This window comes from Cervus elaphus, chromosome 7, assembly GCF_910594005.1.
Source record: "Cervus elaphus chromosome 7, mCerEla1.1, whole genome shotgun sequence".
NCBI lineage: Eukaryota > Metazoa > Chordata > Mammalia > Artiodactyla > Cervidae > Cervus > Cervus elaphus.
Genome location: NC_057821.1, coordinates 29,267,676 through 29,290,942, shown reverse-complemented (window position 1 = coordinate 29,290,942; position 23,267 = coordinate 29,267,676). Strand labels below are relative to the sequence as shown.

The 23,267-nt window shown below is 45.6% G+C and overlaps 1 protein-coding gene across 5 annotated transcripts in view; it reads left to right on the top strand.

The window, feature by feature from the left end:
- The first annotated feature begins 283 nt into the window (after window positions 1–283).
- The window catches only part of LOC122697341 (BOLA class I histocompatibility antigen, alpha chain BL3-7), a 256,855-nt gene continuing 233,871 nt past the window's right edge, over window positions 284–23,267 (top strand). For 2 of the 5 annotated variants that reach the window (XM_043908105.1, XM_043908104.1), the window contains exons 1-7: window positions 284–367; window positions 680–949; window positions 1,155–1,430; window positions 2,306–2,581; window positions 2,694–2,798; window positions 3,226–3,258; window positions 3,397–3,444. In XM_043908105.1, the coding sequence (XP_043764040.1) occupies window positions 304–367; window positions 680–949; window positions 1,155–1,430; window positions 2,306–2,581; window positions 2,694–2,798; window positions 3,226–3,258; window positions 3,397–3,444 (1,072 nt within the window). In that variant the 5' untranslated portion in view covers window positions 284–303. Of the gene's footprint in view, window positions 368–679; window positions 950–1,154; window positions 1,431–2,305; window positions 2,582–2,693; window positions 2,799–3,225; window positions 3,259–3,396; window positions 3,445–3,606; window positions 3,877–8,896; window positions 8,960–23,267 lie in introns of those variants that run through there. The other 3 variants (XM_043908106.1, XM_043908108.1, XR_006342049.1) reach the window with 2 other exon arrangements.

The window sequence follows — 23,267 nt, the reverse complement described above, 5'->3', positions numbered from 1 at the left end:
GAGGGATCAGGGCAAAGTCCCAGGTCCCTGGAGCGCAAGCCGCTCAGGATCTCAGGATCAAGGGCGGAGTTAGGGGCTGGGACGCTCCCAGTTGGGGATTCCCCGTCTCCCCGAGTTTCACTTTCTCTCTCACAACCTGTGTTTAGCCCTGCTGCCTGGACACTCGTGACGCGGCCCCAGTTCTCACTGCCACTGGGCGCCCAGTTTCTAGAAAAACCAATCAGCGTCTCCGCGGATCCCGGTTATAAAGTCTCCACCGACCCGCCCAGACTGCCTCTTCCCAGAAACCAGAGGGTGCGAGTCATGGGGCCGATAACCCTTCTCCTGCTCCTTTCGGGGATCCTGGTTCTGACCGAGACCCAGGCTGGTGAGTGCGGGGTCGGGAGGGAACGACCTCTGCGGGGAGGGGCTAGGGGACCTCCCGGGAGTCTGGGGGGCAGTAACCCAGGGACGGAGCGACCCTGACGCCCCTGCCCAGACGCGCCCGCTCCCCGGGTCCCGGCCTGTCCCTTCTTGCTTCCCAACCCGTCCTTTCTACCCCTTTCGAAGATGGGGCCGGTTTTCAACGTCTTCTATCTCACTGGCCCTCCGCCCCCTCCGCCCTCCCGGCCCCATCACCTCGACCCGGGACACGCTCAGGGAGGAGATCGGGCCGAGTCTCACCCCTTCCCGCCCCCAGGCTCCCACTTCATGAGGTATTTCAGCACCGCCGTGTCCCGGCCCGGCCTCGGGGAGCCCCGCTTCATCTCTGTCGGCTACGTGGACGACACGCAGTTCGTGCGGTTCGACAGCGACGCTCCGAATCCGAGGGAGGAACCGCGGGCGCCGTGGATGGAGCAGGAGGGGCCCGAGTATTGGGATCGGAACACGCAGATAGCCAAGGACACCGCACAGACTTTCCGAGTGGATCTGAACACCCTGCGCGGCTACTACAACCAGAGCGAGGCCGGTGAGCGACGCGGGACCGGGTCCGGGTCACGAGCCCCACCCCCAGGGACCGGCCGGGGTCGCCCCGAGTCTCCGGGTCCGAGGGTCACCCCAACACTGCGGAACACGTTCGGCACCCCGACCCGGGAGGAGCCGGCGGTACTTGACCCAGTTTCGTTTTCAGTTTGGGTTTATTTTAATCACCGCGGGTGGTCGGGGCGGGTCAGGGTCTCACACGGTCCAGGAGATGTACGGCTGCGACGTGGGGCCGGACGGGCGCCTCCTCCGCGGGTTCTGGCAGTTCGCCTACGACGGCAGAGATTACATCGCCCTGAACGAGGACCTGCGCTCCTGGACCGCGGCGGACACGGCGGCTCAGATCACCAGGCGCAAGTGGGAGGCGGCAGATAATGCGGAGAGAGAGAGGAACTACCTGGAGGGCGAGTGCGTGGAGTGGCTCCTCAGATACCTGGAGCACGGGAAGGACACGCTGCTGCGCGCAGGTACGAGGGGCGCGGGGCCTCCCTGATCTCCCCTCGGGCTGGATCTGGCTTCCCACGAGGAGAGGAAAATGGGGTCCCTGTGGGAGCAGAGCCCCAGGTTCTTGTCAGGAGACCGAGGAATCTGCCCAAGTTTTCATATTCTGTACAAGACAGTCACCAGTGGCCCCACTTCTCTGAAGAACAATTAAGGAATCCACTGTCTTTGAGGAAGAAGCAGGAAACAAACCATCCCTGAAATAGCTGGTCAGCGGTGCCCTTTGACCCTGGCCACCATCTTGTGATCCATGACTTTGTCTCTCAAGGTCTGTTCTCACCCTGAGAGCATCTAAGGAGCTTTTCTGAGTCATTCAGCCTCCACCAGTCTGTATTCTCCCCCTCACATTTTTAGAGCCCCTATCCTAGTCTCTCGTTCTAGAAATTTCCAAGGACTAATATAGATCCTCCCTGATCTCTGATTTGAGGCTGTTATCTAGCTCTTGTGCTGCTTTTTTCAACACCATGGTCTTGAATGTTCCATAGCTCAGAGGGTAAGAAAGTTCATAATACATCTGGGGATCTGATGTACAGCCTGCTGACTATAGTTAATAATAATCCTGTATTGTATACTTTAAAATTGATCTTACTCATTCTGATCACCCCTGTCAAACAGACACACACATAAGGTAAGTTGATGGATACATTAATTACCTTCACAGTGTAGATATACATCAAAGCAACATGTAGTACACTTTAAATGTGTACAGTTTTTGTTAAGCATATGTCAGTAAAGCTGGGGAAAAAAATCACTGTTCTGTCATTTCTCAGGATGGTCACATATGCTGCTTCAGTGACCCATGGAGGTAACACAAACTGTAAATTTTCTGATTCTTCTTCAGACCCTCCAAAGGCACATGTGACCCGTCACCCCATCTCTGACCGTGAGGTCACCCTGAGGTGCTGGGCCCTGGGCTTCTACCCTGAGGAGATCTCACTGACCTGGCAGCGTGATGAGGAGGACCAGACCCAGGACATGGAGCTTGTGGAGACCAGGCCTTCAGGGGACAGGACCTTCCAGAAGTGGGTGGCCCTGGTGGTGCCTTCTGGAGAGGAACAGAGATACACGTGCCGTGTGCAGCACGAGGGGCTTCTGGAGCCCCTCACCCTGAGATGGGGTAAGGAGGGAGATGGGATGGGGCTTCCTCTTAGATAAAGCAGGAGCCCTTCAGGACTCAGTTCAGCAAGGTCAGGACTCAAGCCTGAGGGGCCCTTCCCTTTCCTCCACAGAACCTCCTCAGACCTCCTTCCTCACCATGGGCATCATTGTTGGCCTGGTTGTCCTCGTGGTGGCTGTGGTGGCTGGAGCAGTGATCTGGAGGAAGAAGCGCTCAGGTAGGGAAGGGAGAGAGGGATCTGAGTTTTCTTGTCTCCCTGGGGGTTTCAAGCCCAGGTAGATGTTTACCTGCCTGGTTACTGGAAAGTATGCTCCACACACGCATGGAGTATGGAGCTGATGCTAACATTTTGCTTTTCTAAAGCATGTATGAAAATGAAAGAGAAATTTTTCACCTTCCTAATTCCAGTTGGGGACCAGGTTTCCAGCACTTGAAGGTCAGAAGGGAGGTCCTTGCTGAGGACAGACCTCCAGGAGGGCAGATGGCCCAGTCCTTACATGTCTCCCTTCTCTGTGTTCCTGATCCTATCATGAGTTTTGACCACAGTTCCAGAAAGTTCTCTGGGGTCCAGGACTAGGGGCTCCTCTAAGGTCTCATGACTCAGCCTTCTCCCTGGCCTCTCAGGTGATATTTTCTTCTCACAGGTGAAAAAGGACGGATCTACACCCAGGCTGCAAGTAAGTATGAAGGGGGTGATTCCTGAGACCTTTGTGAGGGTGCAGATAGAGGCCCTAGGGGGCTCACCCTCCTCAAAGTTCCTTCTCTAGTTTCTCTCCTGTGGGTTCTGACCACGTCCTGGTCTTGTTCTCCCCCAGGCCATGACAGTGCCCAGAGCTCTGATGTGTCTCTCACGGTTCCTACAGGTGAGACCCTGGCGAGTCTAGACGGAAGGGGGATTGGGGCAGACGGGACACATTGGGTGGCAGTGATCTTTGAGTGAGACATGTGAGCTTGTGGGGGGCTGTGGAGAATGTGAGCCCTTACATGACCGACCTGAACTGGTTCCTGATTCTTTTCTCTCACAGTGTGAGACAGCTGCCTTGTGGGGACTGAGTGATGCTCGGTCCTGCTTTGTGACCTCAGATCCCAGGACCCCTCTTTCTGCAGCTGCATCAGAATGCATCTGTGCTCCTATTAGCGTAATGTGAGGAGGTGGGGAGACTGCCCACCCCTGCACACCACGGTCTCTCCCCATCCTGACCTGTGTTCTCCTCCCTCATCCACTGTCCTGTTCCAGCAGAGACGGGGCTGGGCCGTGTCAATCCGTGTCTGCTTCATATGCACTGAGTAATGATGTCATATTTCCTTACTGAAAATAAAGTGTGTATATATGAATTTGTTTTTTCTAATTAGTGCCATGAAAGGGGATCAGATAATAAAAGTGAGGATTCCTAAAGTTTGAAAGAGGAAATAAATTGAAACACTGAGAACCTTCCAGATCCATCCACATGTTTGCTGTGCTGAGTCAGCTGCAGGAGGGACAGGAGGAGGCTGTGAGGAGCTGAGTGTGGACAGGGCCTGTGCCGAGTCAGTGACCAGGGCCTAGTGGGCATGCACACACTGCCCATGTGCTGCCCGTGGTCACTCCTGGACTGGGTCTCTTCTCCATTCCTTTGTCCTTGTCCCTTCAGTAAATCGTTGTCCCACCAAGGACCTGTGATCATGGACTCAGAACTCACCTGGGCCTTGTTGTATCTCCAGGACCAGGGGCAGGGTGCATTTCTTAAACAGTCAGCCTAGGATTAGGCCTTAGACCAATCCTTAGCACCTGTCTTTTTTTTAATGTGTTTATAGTTTGCTTATTTAGTTATTGCTATTATTGTTGGTGGTGTAGTAACTGTTTTCTTCATGTGTAGAGCCCTGGTCTCATTCTTCTCCAGGTGACCCCATCTCTGACAGCAGCAGGGGTCACCTTGCTTGTCATTGCTCCACAACTCTAAGGGGTCCATGCACACAGGATTCTCAGTGGTTCCAAGAGAGAAATTTCAGAGTCATCCAGCTCTTGCCCTCCTTCTAGAGATTTTGCTGGACTCTTCTTTCCAACTTTTCTCCATCTTTTTAAAGGAACCACATGCTGGAAATTGCATAGAGGAGGGACCCAATACTTTCATATCTTGACTTATTATTCCTTGCTGGATTTCTCTCATCTCTGCTGTCTGCCCCCTCTTCTGCCCTTGCATCTTCTAAGGCTACTGTGGGCTCCCATCTCAACTCATGGGTTTAGAAAGCAGAGTCTAATAAAATCATAGCAGGTTGAATATAGGAGCCGAAAGTGAAGGATCTTCCTTTCTGAAGAGATAAAGAGCCTTGTGTGTGGTGTGGAGGTTGATTGGTGTGGGAGGGAAGGGAGATAAGCCTTTGTGAGTAAAATACAGGCAGCACTGAGGTCAGTGCGAATGGATGTTGTGCTGTAACTGCCACGAGACAGCATGTGGCCTGAGATCACATTAATAAAGACACTATCTCTAGAGTAGGGAAGCACTTTACACTGACCATTTATTCAACTGATATTTGTTGTGTGACGGAGACATGACACAATATTTTTGCATCTAGGAGAACTCAATGAACTAGCAACAGACAAACCTTGTCCGTATGTGCAGTGTGTCCTAGGGAGAAGGGGCAGAGCATGTACTCTGAGCCTAGTGAGAGAAGTGTTTCCCTTAGAGGTTGGTAAGTGCTCTGAGTGCAGTGACCCAGACCTTAAATGTGTGGGGAAGGGAAGGTGGCTGTGTTACTAGGGTGGACAGTGGGCCTCATTGAAAAGGTGAGCCTTAAGTAAAGATGTGAAGAACGAAGGAATGTCCACAAGGACGTCTAAGGGAGGTTCTCTCCAGGAAGTGGAGCCTCCAGTGCAAACGCATGAGGGCAGGAGAGTGTCTGTGTTCAAGGGAGAGCCAGGAGGCAGCTGTGGCTGAAGGAAAAGGAATTGCCCTGAGATCCCATGTCCAGCCAGATCCTGTGGGCCTCCAGGATGTTAGAAGGGTGTTGATTTTATCTCAGTAAGCTATGGAGTTATAGGATGATTGGAACAGAGGAGGACCTGGTGTGACTGCTCTCTAGAAGCATCAGTCAGGCTGCTGTGCAGAGTCAGGAGGTGAAGGGCCAGGGAGGCGTAGAGGAGACTCTAGGAAACAGCGCAGGGGCCAGGTGGGGATGCTGGTGCTTGTCTGGGCTGTGAGCAGGGAAGATGATTGTGAGTAACTGGATTCTTGATCTATTCTGAAAGTACATTTACAGCACTTCTTAGTGGATTAAATCTGAGTTATGAGAAAGAGTGAAGGAGGACCGCAAAATTTGAGATTTGCTAGTAAGTATTGGGGTGCCTACTGTGGAAATGAGGGGACTCTGGAAGGAGCATATTTGAGAAGGCATCACCATCAGCATTTGGTTTAGGAAAGTGGCAACTGAGTTGGGTTTACTAGTCTATGATTTAGGTGAGATGACTCGACTGGAGAAATAGATGGAAGAGGTGACGCTATATAACTGCTGTTTAAAGCCTTGAGAACAGATAAGGTCACAGATGAGGGGAGAATTGGCTACAGAAGCAGAAGGACGAGGACTGAATCCTGAATGAATTCTGGGAAATGATCAGACCACACTCCTGAGCAGATGGCACCATTCTGACACCGCATCTAGATGGCATATGAAAAGGGGTCCTGAAGGACATGAAGGAATGTCCTTCACCTCACTCCTCTTAGAGACAGAAGGTCTGGAATAGACTTATAGCACGATTGGTGCTGATCTTCAGATCACACATTTCAGAGCAAGAACACAGATCTGGATTCCCACCTGGCCGCGCACCAGCCTCCCCTGTATGGCTTGTTCATAATAGATTCCCGGACTCCGTGCCCTACATTCTAGATGGTGGATCTGGGGAGAGTCCTGAGTATTTTGTAACAATCTCTACAAGCAGTCCTGAGCAGACTGGGATCCACTGACATTAAAGATCAGAGAATGATTAAGGTGGGGAGGGGTCTTAAACACACATTTAAATGTTTTTTTCCTAAGAAGAAAAAGACAAAACATTAGGTGTGAGTTACATGTTGTTTCTGCCGTGTGCTATCGCCAGGCTGAAAATTTAGGAAGTGATTATCAGCTCACTATAAAGAGAGTCTCTGAGGTGCTAAGAGAGTAGAGCTAAATTTTCTCCACACATGCAGAAGAGGTAATTATGTGACATGATTCAGTTGTCAGATAAAGCTATGGTGGTGATTATTTTGCAGTACAGAAGTGTATCAAATCAACAATTGTACACCATAAACTGACTCAATATTGTATACCAATCATAATAAAGCAGAAGGAAAAGTCTCTGAATCCTTGCTCTCTGAGATTTCCCTACATAAATTCTTGGGTAGTTCTGGGTGGGCAAAAAAAGATTTTGAATTCTTCTAAAAGGAACAAAGAGAGGCACACTTGTGGTTTGGGGTTTATTTCAGGGAAAACCGCTGACCAGCCCTGAGCACAGTCGGGAACAGAATTCTCACCCCACCCGGGTCAGGTCCCACACAGGAACCCCTTCCCCTCAGGTGAGCACAGACACCACTCTTCACAGCACCATCAGCCCTGATGCTGGACAACGGACCCCGTGACTAGACCTGCTCTCTGCTGCTCTGACGCCTGGACGACACACGGCCGCCTCTGCCACGCGTGCCATGTGTGCCTAAAGCATCCGGTGCGGTTCCCGTCTCTCTGTGGCACCATGTCGTAAGTAAGAGTCCAGCATGTGGTCACCTGCCTGGTGGGGCCTCAGCCTCTTTCTACCTGCAGGAATATTTAGGAAGCAAGGTTTCTGTCTAATGGAGGAAGGTATCTGCCTTCTACCAAGATCATCAAGTGTGAAATTCCCCTCATTTGGGAAGAGGGTACAGATTCTGGGGTTGGAGGAGACTGAAGGAGGGGGAAAGAATGACAAATTCCAATTTTTTTGAGCAGTGATCTAGATCAGAACTTGGTCTGCTACATTGTAACCAGTCAGGTTGGATGAATGAATCAATGAAATGTCTTTCAACTTCTTCTGTGACTTTGCCTTATGAGGGCCAGTTCCTGTCCACCCTAGTTTATACTCTCAGATAAGCGGAGTGCACTCCTGAATGATGAAATGATTACTCAAAATGTCCTCCAGCTGCTGTTGTCTCTTTCTAGGCTTAAAAAAGAAGATCTATAACTCTTCATGGGACCCATACATATATACTGACATTTTATTGCATGTTAACTTTTATACGTTAGGCAATGCCAAAGAACGTTCAAATGACTGCACAATAGGACTCATCTCACATGCTAGCAAAATAATGCTCAAAATTCTCCAAGCTAGGCTTCAACCTAGAACTTCCATGTGTAAAAGCTGGATTTAGAAAAGGCAGAGGAACCAGAGATCAAAGTGCCAACATCCGTTAGATCATAGAAAAAGCAAGAGAATTCCAGAAAAACATCTACTTTGGCTTTATTGACTACACCAAAGCCTTTCACTGTGTGGATCACAATGAACTGTGGAAAATTCGTCAATAAATGGGAATACCAGAACACCTTACATGCCTCCTGAGAAACCCGTATGTGAGTCAAGAGGCAACAGTCAGAACTGGACATGACACAACAGACTGGTTCCAAATTGGGAAAGGAGTTGGTCTAGGCTATATATTGTCACCCTGCTCATTTAACTTATATGCAGAGTGAAAAGTGAAACTGAAAGTGGCTCAATGGTGTCTGACTCTCTGCAACCCCATGGACTGTCCATGGAATTCTCTAGGCCAGAATATTGGAGTGGGTAGCCTTTCCCATCTCCAGGGGATCTTTCCAACCCAGGAATCGAACCAGGGTCTCCTGCATTGCAGGTGGATTCTTTACCAACTGAGCTATCAGGGAAGCCCTATATGCAGAGTACATCATGCAAAATGCTGGGCTGGATGAAGCACAAGCTGGAATCAAGATTGCAGGGAGAAGTATCAATAACCACAAATACGCAGATACCACCACCCTTATGGCAGAAAGCAAAGAGGAACTGAGGAGCTTCTTGATGAAAGTGAAAGAGGAGAGTGAAAAAGTTGGCTTAAAACTTAACATTCAGAAAACTAAGATCTTGACATCCCAACCCATCATTTCATGGGAAATAAATGAGGAAACAATGGAAACAGTGACAGAGTTTATTTTGGGGACTCCAAAATAACTGCAGATGGTGACTGCAGCCATGTAACTGAAAGATGCTTGCTGCCTGGAAGAAAAGCTATGGCCAACCTAGACAGCATATTCAAGACCAGAGACATTACTTTGTCAGCAAAGGTTCGTCTAGTCAAAGCTATGGTTTTTCCAGTAGTCATGTAGGGATGTGAGAGTTGGACCATAAAGAAGGCTGAGCACCAGAGAATTGATGCTCTTGAACTGTGGTGTTAGAGAAGACTCTTGAGAGTCCCTTGGACTTCAAGGAGATGAAACCAGTCCATCCTAAGGAAATCAACCCTGAATATTCATTGGAAGGACTGATGCTGAAGCTGAAGTTCCAATACTTTGGCCACATGATGGGAAAAACTGACTCATGGGAAAAGACCCTGATGCTGGGCAAGATTGAAGTCAGGAGGAGAAGGGGATGACAGAGGATTAGAAGGTAGGATGGCATCACTGACTCGATGGATATGAGTTTGAGCAAGCTCCAGGAGTTGGTGATGGACAGGGAAGCCTGCTATGCTGCAGTCCACAGGGTTACAAAGAGTTGGGTATGACTGAGCAACTGAAATGAACTTTTGTATTTCTTTGTATGTACATTTTTATGGGGAAAGTATTTATAAAATTGATCGATTTACATGTGACCCACACAAAAGTCTTTCAAGTACTAGTTTAGACACCAAGCTATAATCTGTAGTCCATGAGGACTAATAATCCAACAGTTTTAGCAGATCCAATGACATGATAAAAATGCTCATCTTTTTCTTGGCAATTACCAGTCTGGGTCAAGATAAGGTAGTTTACTTGCTTATGCTCACTTTCAATGTCTGTCTGTTTCTCACTGTGAGCTGATAACAAGCATTTCACAAACCAGCACTGGCTCACAGAAGAGATAAAGTATCACCTGTTTAGGTGGACTTGTATTCTGAAAACTACCCTGGTGCCAGAAAAATAGCAGGATTGAGAAATTAAGCCTTGGAGATTCCATTTTGAGTAACATGGTTGGCCTGGTTTTAAGGCTTACTTGTCCAGTGAAAACAAATAAAAATAATAGATTAAGTATAAAAAGCTTCCATAAGTACAGTACCAAGAGAATAAATGTTTAGGCCAAAATATAAATGTGGGGAATATTTCAGAGGGAGGAGTTGTTTTTATCCTTAAGGCATTAGCCAAATCTGGGGAAAATCTTACCTTTGGTTTTCTAAATCTTATGAGCTGTAATAGGAAATGTAACCCAGAGTTTATTCATGTGGGGATCATAGGTGACATCCCCTCCTTGAAAATCCAGAAACCAAGATTCATATGCTCAGAGAGGATGTGGAGAGTTTGGAACCATGGAACCAGCTAGTGGGAATATGAAGTGGTGTTGGAAAACAGTCTGGAAGTTCCTCCAAGTTTGAACCTAGCGTTACTCTAGGGCTCATAAATTCCATTCCTAGGTATTTACCTTGGAGAAATGAAAATGGTAGTCTACACTACAATGTTTGTAGCTGACATTCACAGCAGCGTTAATCATGACAGTCAAACAGCAGAAATAACTCAGATCTGCATCCCTTCATGAATGAATTAGTAAAAGCGGTACAAACCTGTATTGGAAAATTATTTGGAAATGAAAAGAAGGAAGTACAGACGTCTAGTACATGGATGCCTAGTGTGGGTGAACTTTAAATACATTATGCTCTGCAAAAGAAAACAAGAATAAAAGATCATATTGTCAGATTTTATTTATAGGATTTGTAAGCAAATCCCTTTAAACAGAAAGTAGATTAGTGTTTGTCTAGAGATGAGGGAAATGTTGAAGGGAAATAGGGGCTGACTGCCCAGGAATAAATTGATACCTTAATGCGTGCATGCATGCTCAGTTGCTTATTCATGTCCAATTCTGGGACCTCTTGGACTGTAGGCTGCCAGGCTCCTCTGTCCATGGAATTTTCCAGGCAAGTATACTGGAGTGAGTTACCATTTCTTTCTCCAGGGGATCTTCCAAACCCAGGGCTCTAACCCATGTTTCCTGATTCTCCTGCATTGCAGGCAGATCTTTACCACTGAGCCACCTAGGAAATTGGTACCTGGATAACAATATTCTAAAAACACTTCAGGGTGATGAAAACTTTTCAAAAATGAATGTGGCAATGGTCACACCTCTTTGTATATATGCTATAATTGATTCTTTTCAATTGGTGTATTATATTTCAGTATTGTTGGGAAGATCCCCTGGAGAAAGGAATGGCTACCCACTCCAGTATTCTAGCCTGGAAACTTCCATGGGCTGTGTAGTCCATAGGGTCACAGAGTCGGACATGACTGAATGACTTTCACTTAAAGTTGTTCTAACAAATGCTATGTTGCTTTTGCTCAGTCGCCTAGTCATGTCTGACTCTTTGTGACTCCATGGATTGAAGTATGCCAGGCCTACTTGTCCCTCACCATCTCCTGGAGTTTGCCCAAGTTCAAGTCCATTGCATCAGTGATGCCATTCAGTCATCTGAAGCCCTCTTCTCCTTCTGCCCTCAATCTTTCCCAACATCAGGGACTTCTTCAATGTGTTGGTTGTTCACATAAGGTGACCAAAATACTGGAGCTTCAGCTTCAGCATCAGTCCTTCCAATGAGTATTCAGAGTTGACTTCCTTTAAGATTGACTGTCTGATCTCTTTGCTGTCCAAGGGAATCTCAGGAGTCTTCGGCAGCACCACAGTTTGAAAGCATCAATCCTCTGGCGCTCTGCCTTCTTTATGGTCCAGGTCTCACAACCACACCTGACCACTGAGAAGACCATAGCCTTGACTATACAGATCTTTGTTGGCTGAGTGATGTCTCTGCTTTTCAACACACTGTCTAGGACTGTCATAGCTTTCCTGCCAAGAAGTCATCGTATTCTGATTTTATGGATGCAGTCACTATCTGCAGTGATTTTTGAGCCCAAGAAGAGGAAATCTTTCTGTGGAAAGCACTTAAAGAGATGGGAGTACCAGACCACCTTATCTGTCTCCTGAGAAACCTATCTGCGGGTCAAGAAGCAACAGTTAGAATGCTGTGTAGAACAACAGAGTGGCTCAGTATTGAGAAAGGAATATGACAAGGCGACAACAGAGCTTTCCACAGTTTGTTATGATCCACAGTCAAAGGCTTTAGTGTAGTTGATGAAACAGAGGTAGATGTTTTTCTGAAATTCCCTTGCTTTCTCTGTGATTCAGTGAATGTTGGCAATTTGATGTCTGGTTCCTCTACCTTTTCTAAACCCAGTTTGACATCTGGAAGTCTTGGTTCACATTATTCTGAGGCCTAGCATGCAAGATTTTAAACATGACCTTACTAGTGTGAGTTTTTCAGTTGCTCAGTTGTGTCTGACTCTTTGCAACCCCATGGACTGAAACATGCTAGGCTTCCCTGTCCTTCACCATCTCCCGGAGTTTGCGCAAACTCATATCCATTGAGTCAGTGATCCATCCAACCATCTCATCGTCTGACATCCCCTTCTCCTCCTGACTTCAGTGTTGCCCAGCATCAGGGTCTTCTCTAATGAGTCACCTCTTTGCAGCAAGTGGCCAAAGTATTGGAGCTTCAGCTTCAGCATCAGTCCTTCCAATGAATATACAGGACTGATTTCCTTTAGGATTGACTGATTTGATCTCCTTACAGTCCAAGAGACTCTCAAGAGTCTTCTCCAACACCATAGTTTGAAAGCATCAATTTGTTGGCACTCAGCCTATTTTATGGTCCAACTTTCACATCCTTACATGATTACTGGAAAAACTATAGCTATGACTAGACAGACCTTTGTTGGCAAAGTAATGTCTTGGCTTTTGAATATGCTGTTTAGGTTGGTCATAGCTTTTCTTCCAAGCAGCAAGCATCTTTTAATTTCATGGCTGCAGTCACCATCTGCAGTTATATTGGAGCCCAAGAAAATAAAGTCTGTCACTGTTTCCATTGTTTCCCCATCTATTTGCCATGAAGTGATGGGACCAGATGCCATGATCTTAGTTTTCTGAATGTTGAGTTTTAAATCAGCTATTTAACTCTCCTCTTTCATCTTCATCACGAGGTTCTTTACTCTTCACTTTCTGCCTTGAGGGTGGTGTCATCTGCATATCTGAGGTTATTGATATTTCTCCCTGCAATCTTCATTCCAGCTTGTGCTTCATACAGCCTGGAATTTTGCATGATGTCCTCTGCATATAAGTTAAATAAGCAGGGTGACAATATACATCTTTGATGTACTCCTTTACTGATTTGGAATCAGTCTGTTGATCCATGTCCAGTTCTAACTGTTGCTTTTTGCCTGCATACAGGTTTTTCAGGAGGCAAGTAAGGTGGTCTGGTATGCCCATCTCTTTGAGAATTTTCCACAGTTTGTTGTGGCCCACACAGTCAAAGGCTTTAGCATTGTCAATGAAGCAGAAGTTGATGTTTATCTGAAATTCTCTTGCTTTTTTGATGATCCAATGGATATTGGCAATTTGATCTCTGGTTCCTCTGCCTTTTCTAAATCCAGCCTGAACATCTGCATGGGAGATGAGTGCAACTGTCTGATGGTTTGAACATTCTTTAGTATTGCCCTTCTTGGAAACTGGGATGAGAATTGACCACTTCCAGTTCTGTGGCAACGGGTGGGTCTTCCAGATTTGCTGACATATTGAGTGCAAAACTTTGAGAGCATCATTTTTGAGGGTTATGAATAGCTCTACTGGAACTCCATTGCAACCACTAGCCTTATTGACAGCAGTGCTTCCTAAGGCCTGCTTGACTTCACACGCCAGAAGGTCTGGCTCTGGTGACTGACCACATCATCATGGATATACAATTCATTAAGATCTTTTTTGTACAGTTCTTCCATGTATTCTTTCCATCTCTTTTTGATCTCATCTCCTTCCACTAGGTCTCAACTGTTTCTCTCCTTTACTGTGCCCATCTTTGGGGATAATGTTCCCTTGATATTACCAATTCTTCTGAATATATCTCTAGTCTTTCCCCTTCTGGTGTTTTCCTTTATTTTTAAGCACTGTGCATTGAAGAAGGCCTTCTTGCCTCTCCTTGTTATTCATTGGAACTCTGCATTTAGTTGGGTGCAACTTTCCCTTTTTCCCTTGTTTTTCACTTCTTTCTTCAACTATTTGTAAAGAATCCTCAGATAACCATTTTCCTTCCTGCTTTTCTTTTTCCTTGGGATGGTTTTATTCACTGCTCCTGTACAGTATTACAGACCTCTGTCCATAGTTCTTCAGGCACACTGTTTGCTAGATCTAATCCCTTGAATCTATTCATCACCTCCACTGCATATTTATAGGGGATCTGATTTAAGTCATATTTGACTGGCCTAGTGGTTTTCCCATTTTCTTTGACTTAAGACTGAATTTTGCTATAAGAAGCTCATTATCTGAGCCACAGTAGTATATTGGACACCTTCCAACCTGGGGGACTCATCTTTTATTGTCCTACCTTTTTGTCTTTTAATACAGTTCGTGAGGTTCTCATGGCAAGTATCCTGGGGTGGTTTGCGTCCCCTCCTCCAGTGATCATGTTCTGTCAGAACTCTCCACAGTGACCCATCCGTCTCGGGTGCCCCCACACAGCATGGCTCATACTTCACTTCAGCCCCTCTGCCAGAGCAAGTGCTACGGCTCACGTTAAATGAAGCATTGATGCCTGAACCACCATGGCAATTGAACAGAAAGTCAAGAAAAAACTCAGAGAAGTGGGCATGCTGGTTAAAAAACAAAACTGGTTAAAAAAAAAAAAGGTAAATATTTCCAAAAGGAAAGTGTTTATCAGGCAATAGGGAATGAACAAGTGAGCCATATTAACCTCGCTGTCCTGTGCAGGCAGAGCTGATCTAGGAGATAACACCACAGCAGCAGCGGGGATAACAGGATCCCAGAAAGCAGGGGAAGAGGTGACAGCAAGGCAGGAACAAGGACCAAGTTTTTGAATTAACCAACGATGTCAGGATGCAAGCAGGATATTCTAACTGTAAGGGGTTTATGGAAATGGTTAATAGATCGTCATGTTTCTAGAGGCAAGGTAGATGGACAGGCAACAAGAGTGTGACTTAGTATTATATTAATACATCAAAATGAATGAGATGAAGGCTGAGGTCAGCTGCCTAATAAAAAGTTACCATTCCTTATCTAGTTTCCAGACTTGAACCAATTCTCACACCCAGAACTCACTTGCTGAAGAGAACCTAAGTACCCTGAGGATATACCCTGCAATACGGAGCAGTTGTGGTCAACAGTAATTCCCCACATCATTCCATGTGGAAGCCAATGGCCATTGTTCTTATTTCACTCACTGATGAAAGGAAATATCTAGATCCTTCTAGGTCTATGGATGCAAGTCAGATTTGACCCTGATACCCGCCTGCAATCATGAATCCCCAGTATAAGTGAGGTATATGGGGAACAGAAAATAATGTGCATCCTGTCTTAGGGCCATATATATCTCACAGTGTCTCTGTATCTATACATTCTCTTGGTGGCAATTTCTCCAGCTAGAGTCACGGCTATAGACATATTTAGAGTTGGCAAGAACCCGCATGTTGATTTTTGTGTGGGCGTGTGCGTCGAGTAAAAAAACTTCTGATAAGAAATGTGGAGTGGAAGACCCTGAAAAAGCCTTCAAAGCTCAGCCAAGACAGAGTATTAAAAGCAATATTGTGTCCTGGGGATAATGAAAGAGGTTAATGTCATCCTCAAAGACTGACAGGATGCAACCGTGGTGATCACATCATATATTAATTAATTCACCACTGTGGCTCTTGTAGAGACTGGCATGATAGTTGCCAGTGATAATGAGACAACTGTAAATCTCAACCTGGCTACTTTCTTTTCATTTCCTACCTTTATGTTTCTACCTACAAAGTTCTCTCTTGTAATTCCAAATAACCTGGAAGACTGCACTAGTGTTTTTTGAACATAATTTTGATCTGGATACCGGTGGAGTGAGTCCAAAAACCTTGGACTTGAACTCTCTGCTTATTTAAGTCTCTGCATTCCTACCCTTAGTTCTGTGAGAAGCCACATGGTCAGATGATCCCAAAGTCATCCTATGGTTGGCAGATCTAAGGTGACCCCAGTGTTCCCTCCTCTGGTAGCCATGCCCCTGTATAATACTCACTTTTGGAACATCAGCTGGACTAGTGACTCTCTGGTAACAATTAGGAGATTAATCAATGTACATTTTGGGATCACAGGGAAAAAAGATATGAGGAACCCATGGATGCACACTATTTTCTTTCCCCCATATGCTTCACTTATGCTGGGGATTCAGCTGTCTCAAGATTGGCTGTGCAGGCCAGGCTGGGGAAGCAGAGATTCCAGAAGGAGGATAAGTGACCTGCATTCCTTCTCTACCTGAGAAGTTCCTCCTCTAGGTCTCAGCCTCCCCAGGCCCTGCCCTCAGACAGGAGGGCGAGGAGGAAGAGACCACCAGCAGATTCTCATCCTGTCTGGAATGTGAAGGAAACTGTCTGTAAGAGGACAGGAAGGAAAGTGAAGAGACAAACACCCCAAACAGATACCTGGTGACCTAACCCTCCCCTGTCACATCCCATGGCTTGGAAGATGAGGAGGGTGACATCTCCCATCTCCCTGTGCTGCCCCCCACCCCCAGCCCAGCTCTCCCTTCCTCCAGCTCACAGTAATGTCCCAGGAGCCAAGGGTGACACTGTAAATACATCTCTCCTCATCTCAGAACAGACCATCACGAGCACACACTCCTGGGAATCCTGTTCTCCTGATATGTATTAATTCACTCTGTGCAGCCGAACCCAAGTAACACTGGTTTCACAGGAAGGAAGCTGGTGTGTGTCTCCCAGGACAGTGAGGGAGGGAGTTCCAGGGCTGCTAGGGCTTTCCTGGTAGCTCAGATCGTAGAGAGTCCACCCTCCAATGCAGGAGACTCGCGTATGATCCCTGGGTTTGGAAGATGCCCGGGAGAAGGGCATGGAAACCCACTCCAGTATTCTTGCCTGGAGAATCCCATGGACGGAGGAGACTGGAAGGCTACAGTCCATGGGGTTGCAGAGTCAGACACGACTGAGCAACTAACACCTTAACCTTAGGGTGGCCCTGCAGCACGAGGTTGTCCAGACATCCAGGTCCCCGTGACCTTTCCTCTCTGCTCTCCCTGGGATGTCGCTCTTGTTGGCATGACCCGAGGAACCTAAGACCATGTTCATGGTTTGGGAGCAACCAGGGAAAGCAGGGAAGGAGGAAAAGTTTCTTCCCTTGAAGATCAAAATTCAAAAATTTACATGTGCTTCATCATATTGGCCAGAAATTAACCACAAAGACAAGTAGCCTCAGAAAGATTGGAGAATGAGTATATTTTACATCTGGGTGACTTTATCTAGAAAAAAATTCTATTACTATGGAAGACAGAGGATTTTTCCTATACTTAAGTTTAAAATCAGCAGTGGAGAATCATTATTATCAGTATCTTAAACTGAACTAGATTTCTATTTTAAAAATAGAATAATCTCAGAATATATTGCTAATTGATAAGAAAGTTGTAGATAGAATGTGTGGAAAATACCTTACAAAATGGACTCTCTCTCTAGAATACTATCTAAACTGTAACACTTACCCTGTCCACGGAGGGAATGTGGAAAGATTTTGGATGGGATGGAGGAGAAAATTTACTTTTCACTGTAACCCTTTATGTCATACGAACTTTTTCAACTTTATGCATGTATGAGTCTGTTGAAGAAAACCCCACACTGATTTGCTAATCATTTGTTATGTGGTTACTAGATGTCAGGCTGTGTACTGGGTCTCAGTGAGTGACACACCAAGGCAATCACAGCAGGGTGGAATGACCTGTAAATGCAACATAGTCTCTAATTAGTCGCTGGGAAACAGGTTCCAGGAGGGAGGGAACTGATGCAGAAACTACTGTGTGTCAGGAGCGGCGCCCCCTGCTGGGGACATGAAGAAAACTGAGGTCTGTGCTCTGGTGACCTAAACCCCTCACCCTGATGAGGAGCAGTGCCAGTCCGTGACTTCCCTGGACCCCTGCTAATCTCTGTTGTCCTTGTGTGGGAAGTGAGCTGAGGGGTGGAGAGAGGACCTTGGCCCACGTGGTCCAATCTTACTGTGACCGCCCCCCCCCTCCCCCGGCTCAGGGCTGGTGTGTGGGGGTCGGGTGTGCTCTGGAGGGTCAGTGGTGACAAAGCAGGGAGGGCTGAGGCAAGGCCGCACTGAGCGTCATCGACTCCAGAGACTAAGATGCCAGAACTGACGGTTTGTCTGTAACCAGCCCGATGCCAGGACGGTCCTGAAGGCAGCAGGTGACGGGATCCAGCACAGGTAAGCCAGGACCAGGACAAGGAGGGGAGACTCTGTGCAACCTTCTCCTCCAGGTAAGAGCCTCTTCAGAGACTCTCCTCACCTTTTCCTTCTTCTGTCAGTGGTGCTGGTGGGGGGAAGGGGGCAGTTTCTAATACTTCCATGTTTCACAGTTTTTAAATCTTGTGATTAGATGAGTTTGCCACCAATTCACTATTTTGGACTTTATTGAGGCTTTCTGTGTTGTATGTTGTGAATTTCTGGGCAGTTTCAAACATTCAAAAAGAAGCTGCATTCTCTTTGTCCTTGGAATAGAATGTGATATATATCCATGTGGTTTTCCTTAGTAATTACATTATTTAGGTATTTTGTATTGATGCTGATTTTTTGACTTTTTGATATGTCATAGGCTAGAGAAAAGTAACCCAAAATTTCCTTTTAGCAATGAGTTTTTGCCCATTTTTCTTGTATTCTCATAGTGAGAATACACTATGGGCAAAAACTCATTGCTAAAAGGAAACTACATATTAGATCTTTCCAGGTGGCACTAGTGGTAAAGAACCCACCTGGCAATGGAGAAGACATAGAGATGCAGGGTCGATCCCTGGGTCAGGAAGAGTCCGTGGAGGAGGGCATTTGAACCCACTCCAGTATTCTTGCTTGGAGAATCCCACAGCCAGAAAATCCTGGCAGGCTACTGCCGATAGGGTGGCAAAGAGTAACAGGACTGAAGCGACTTTGCATGCACGCATATTGCTTTATATATTTTGATGTTTTTTCCCTGTATGATCCTTAAGGTGAGTTCCATCTTAATTGATGATTATAATCTTTAGTACCAAAAATAGCCTCTCTTTCATTAATAAATTTTGCCTTGAATCTAATCCTGTTTGATAATAAAATCTCAGACTTTTTTCATTTTGGATTTAGGTTATATATATGCCCAGCTATACCTCAATTTTAAATTTAATGATTTTAAAAATATATATTTAAAGCTTAATTTTAATTTATCTAGTTCATATCCTCAGGTAATTTCCTTAGAGCCTGTAGCATCAGTTCAGTTCAGTTCAGTTCAGTCGCTCAGTCGTGTCCGACTCTTTGCGACCCCATGAATTGCAGCACACCAGGCCTCCCTGTCCATCACCAACTCCCGGAGTTTACTCAAACTCATGCCCATCGAGTCGGTGATGCCATCCAGCCATCTCATCCTCTGTCAACCCTCCTCCTCCTGTCCCCAATCCCTCCCAGCATCAGGGTCTTTCCCAATGAGTCAACTCTTCGCATGAGGTGGCCAAAGTACTGGAGTTTCAGCTTCAGCATCAATCCTTCCAATGAACACCCAGGACTGATCTTCTTTAGAATGGACTGGTTGGATCTCCTTGCAGTCCAAGGGACTCTTAAGAGTCTTCTCCAACACCACAGTTCAAAAGCTTCAATTTTTCGGCACTCAACTTTCTTCACAGTCCAACTCTCACATCCATACATGACCACTGGAAAAACCATAGCCTTGACCAGACGGGCCTTTGTTGGCAAAGTAATGTCTCTGTTTTTTAATATGCTATCTAGGTTGGTCATAACCTTCCTTCCAAGGAGTAAGCGTCTTTTAATTTCATGGCTGTAATCACCATCTGCAGGGATTCTGGAGCCCAAAAAAATAAAGTCTGACATTGTTTCCATTGTCTCCCCATCTATTTCCCGTGAGGTGATGGGACCAGATGCCATGATCTTAGTTTTCTGAATGTTAAGCTTTAAGCCAACATTTTCACTCTCCTCTTTCACTTTCATCAAGAGGCTTTTTAGTTCCTCTTCACTCTCTGCCTTAAGGGTGGTGTCATCTGCATATCTGAGGTTATTGATATTTCTCCCGGCAATCTTGATTCCAGCTTGTGCTTCTTCTAGCCCAGCATTTCTCATGATGTACTCTGCATATAAGTTATATAAGCAGGGTGACAATATACAGCCTTGATGGACTCCTTGTCCTATTTGGAATCAGTCTCTTTTTCCATGTCCAGTTCTAACTGTTGCTTCCTGACCTGCATACAGGTTTCTCAAGAGGCAGGTCAGGTGGTCTGGTATTCTCATCTCTTTCAGAATTTTCCACAGTTTATTGTGATCCACACAGTCTAAGGCTTTGGCATAGTCAATAAAGCAGAAATAGATGTTTTTCTGGAACTCTCTTGCTTTTTCGATGATCCAGTGGATATTGGCAATTTGATCTCTGGTTCCTCTGCCTTTTCTAAAACCAGCTTGAACATCTGGAAGTTCTCGGTTCAAGTATTGCTGAAGCCTGGCCTGGAGAATTTTGAGCATTACTTTACTAGCGTGCGAGATGAGTGCAATCGTGCGGTAGTTTGAGCATTCTTTGGGATTGCCTTTCTTAGGGATTGGAATGAAAACTGACCTTTTCCAGGTCAGTGGAAAAGGATGTGATGGAATTCCAGTTGAGCTATTTCAAATCCTGAAAGATGATGCTGTGAAAGTGCTGCACTCAATATGCCAGCAAATTTGGAAAACTCAGCAGTGGCCACAGGACTGGAAAAGGTCAGTAGTATCAGTAGCATATTTCAAGGAGGAAAATGGCTTTCTTTCTTTTTGAATACTGTCTATAAATGACACATTGGTGGGTAGAGAATCCCTGGATCATGATCCTTTCTTCAGAACTCTATATTCTACTCTTTGACTCTGACCTTGAAACCAACCACTTGGAAAACCATCTTTTCCTCTCTGCGTCTTTGGTCTATTGTTAGTGCTCATGTGCATGTGCAGGTGGTGATGGTGGGAAATCATACCTTTCTCTCAGGAGTTCTCACTGTGACGTCATTATCTCCAGGTACCCCGGAAGAAGTTCTGGGTTGAAAAGCTAATTAGTCCTGCAGTCAAAAATTGGGCAGAAGAATTTTCAGATATACTTCTTTCTTCAGAGAAAGGACTCAGAAAATTCAATGATAAAGGAGGGGGTTCTGAACCTAGAAGCCTTCTTTCTTTCTCTATGCTGTGTCCTTAGGTTTTGAGCGTGGCTGTGACTTCTAAGTTCTTTGCTCCTCTGTGTGTCATTCACACCAGGGAGGGACACTGGGGAGGGAATCTAAGTCCAAACCACATGATAGTCTAAGAATAGAACCTAGACTAAAATAGAGTCACAGTCAGAGGTCTCAAGATGGTAAAAAGATATTTCATATTAAACAGTGAGGTTAAAAGAACATTGGGAGAGTATCTCAAAACACTGAGAATATGAGTGTGGAATTTCCTCAAACAATTAAAAATATAATTACCATATGGTCCAGTATTACCACTTTCCAAAGAATTAAAAGCAGAATCTCAAAGAGATCTTTGCACTCTCATGTTTCATAGCAGCATTATTCACCACAGATGGGAAATAGAAAAAACCCAAACGTCCATCGATGAATGAATGCAAAAACAGAATGTGGCATATGTAGACAATGGAATACTATCCAACCTAAAAAAGGAAGGAAATTTTGCCACATACTATATCATGGATGAACCTCGAGGACATTAGGGTAAGTGAAATCAGCCAGTCACAAAGAGACAAGTAATATATGATTCCATGCATATGAGGTCTCTAAAGTAGTCAAATCCATAGTAACAGAAAGTGGATTAGTGGTTGCCAGGGTTTGAGAGGAGGGGGAAATAAGGAACTGCTGTTTAATGGGTATAGAGTTTCAGTTTTTAAACATGGAAAAGATCTGGAAATCAATTGCATAGTTATTTAAATATATTTAACATTAATGATTAACTGACTCATTGGAAAAGACCCTGATGCTGGAAAAGATTGAAGGCAGGAGGAGAAGGGGATGAGAGAGGATGAGGTGGTTGGATGGCATCATCGACTTGATGGCCATGAGTTTGAGCAAGCTCTGGGAGTTGGTGATGGACAGGGAAGCCTGGCGTGCTGCAGTCCATGGGGTTGCAAGGAGTCAGACACAACTGAGCGACTGACCTGAACTGAACATTAATGAACTATACATTTAAAAACAGTAAAGATGGTAATGTCATGTGTTTTTTCCACAATAATATTTTTTTAACAATTTAAAGAATACTGGGAGAATGAATCTCAAAGGTTTGGACTAGAAGTTTAGGACTTAGTTTAACAACAGGTGGTATGCCCAAAGGTACTCTTTAATGAAGCACCAGGTGGGTTCAGCACTTGTTGTTATATATACTTGCAAAAACGAATTTAGACTGTGGAGCTCTGGGTGTCTCCTGAATTGCTCTCTCTAATTCACTTGAACTTTCATGGTGCCCTGTCATCATCTAAAGTTATAAGAGCCAATGTAAGAAAACTTGACCTAGAAGCTCTGGTGTTAAAATTGCTTATTGTTGCGAATTCCCTGGTGGTCCAGTGGGTAGGACTCCGTGCCTTCACTGCTGTAGGCCCGGGTTCAACCCTGGACTTCCCGCAAGCCAAGCAGTGTGGCTAAAGAAAAAAAGAAAAACAAGAAAGAATTGCTCACTGTCTTTTTGTTTTTTTACTCTAGGAAAATTGATGAGGAATCTGGAATATAAGACAAGTGAGTATCTGGAGGGGATAGTGGCTGAAGTTTGCAGCTTTCCTGTGAAGGTCCATTTCTCACAGGTCAGCACTTCTGTTTTAAAGAAGAAGGTCTTCGTGTGACTAATGTATCCAAATTATTTATCCTGATTTCAAAACCATAAACTTTCCCCAGATTTGCCCAGCTATAGTGATCCCAGGCCTTATTGGTTTCCCTCTCAAGTATCATCGCACTGCCTGAGGCCTTGAATTTTCTGTGTTCTTTATACTCTCTAGATATGGTTGCTAATAGTCTGAACACAAGGTCAAAAGCAATGTCTGTCCTGGTCCCCTGAGGAACCTCCCACCATTGTCATGAAGGCCCCAGAACCTATGGGACAAATCTTATTTGATATCTTTTGTGTTGCCATACCTTAGTCCCCACAGTGAGGATCATCCTGGATTCCCAGACAGCCAACGGCTACCTCTCAGTGTCTCCAAATGGGAAGAGTATGATGTTCACTGGCTTGCGGATAAACAAATGCCAGCGTGGTCAGAGATTTGATCTGGAGCCCGGGGTGCTGGGCAGGAAGGGCTTCACATGGGGCAAAGTGTACTGGGAAGTGAAAGTGGACAGGATTTGGTGGGAAGCAGAGGAGAAAGAAGACGCAAGGAGAGACAGGGCTGGAAGCAGAGGTGTGTTCGGCAGTAGCGATCTTGGTGGATTTATAGGCATCACTGATGGGTATCATTCCCCT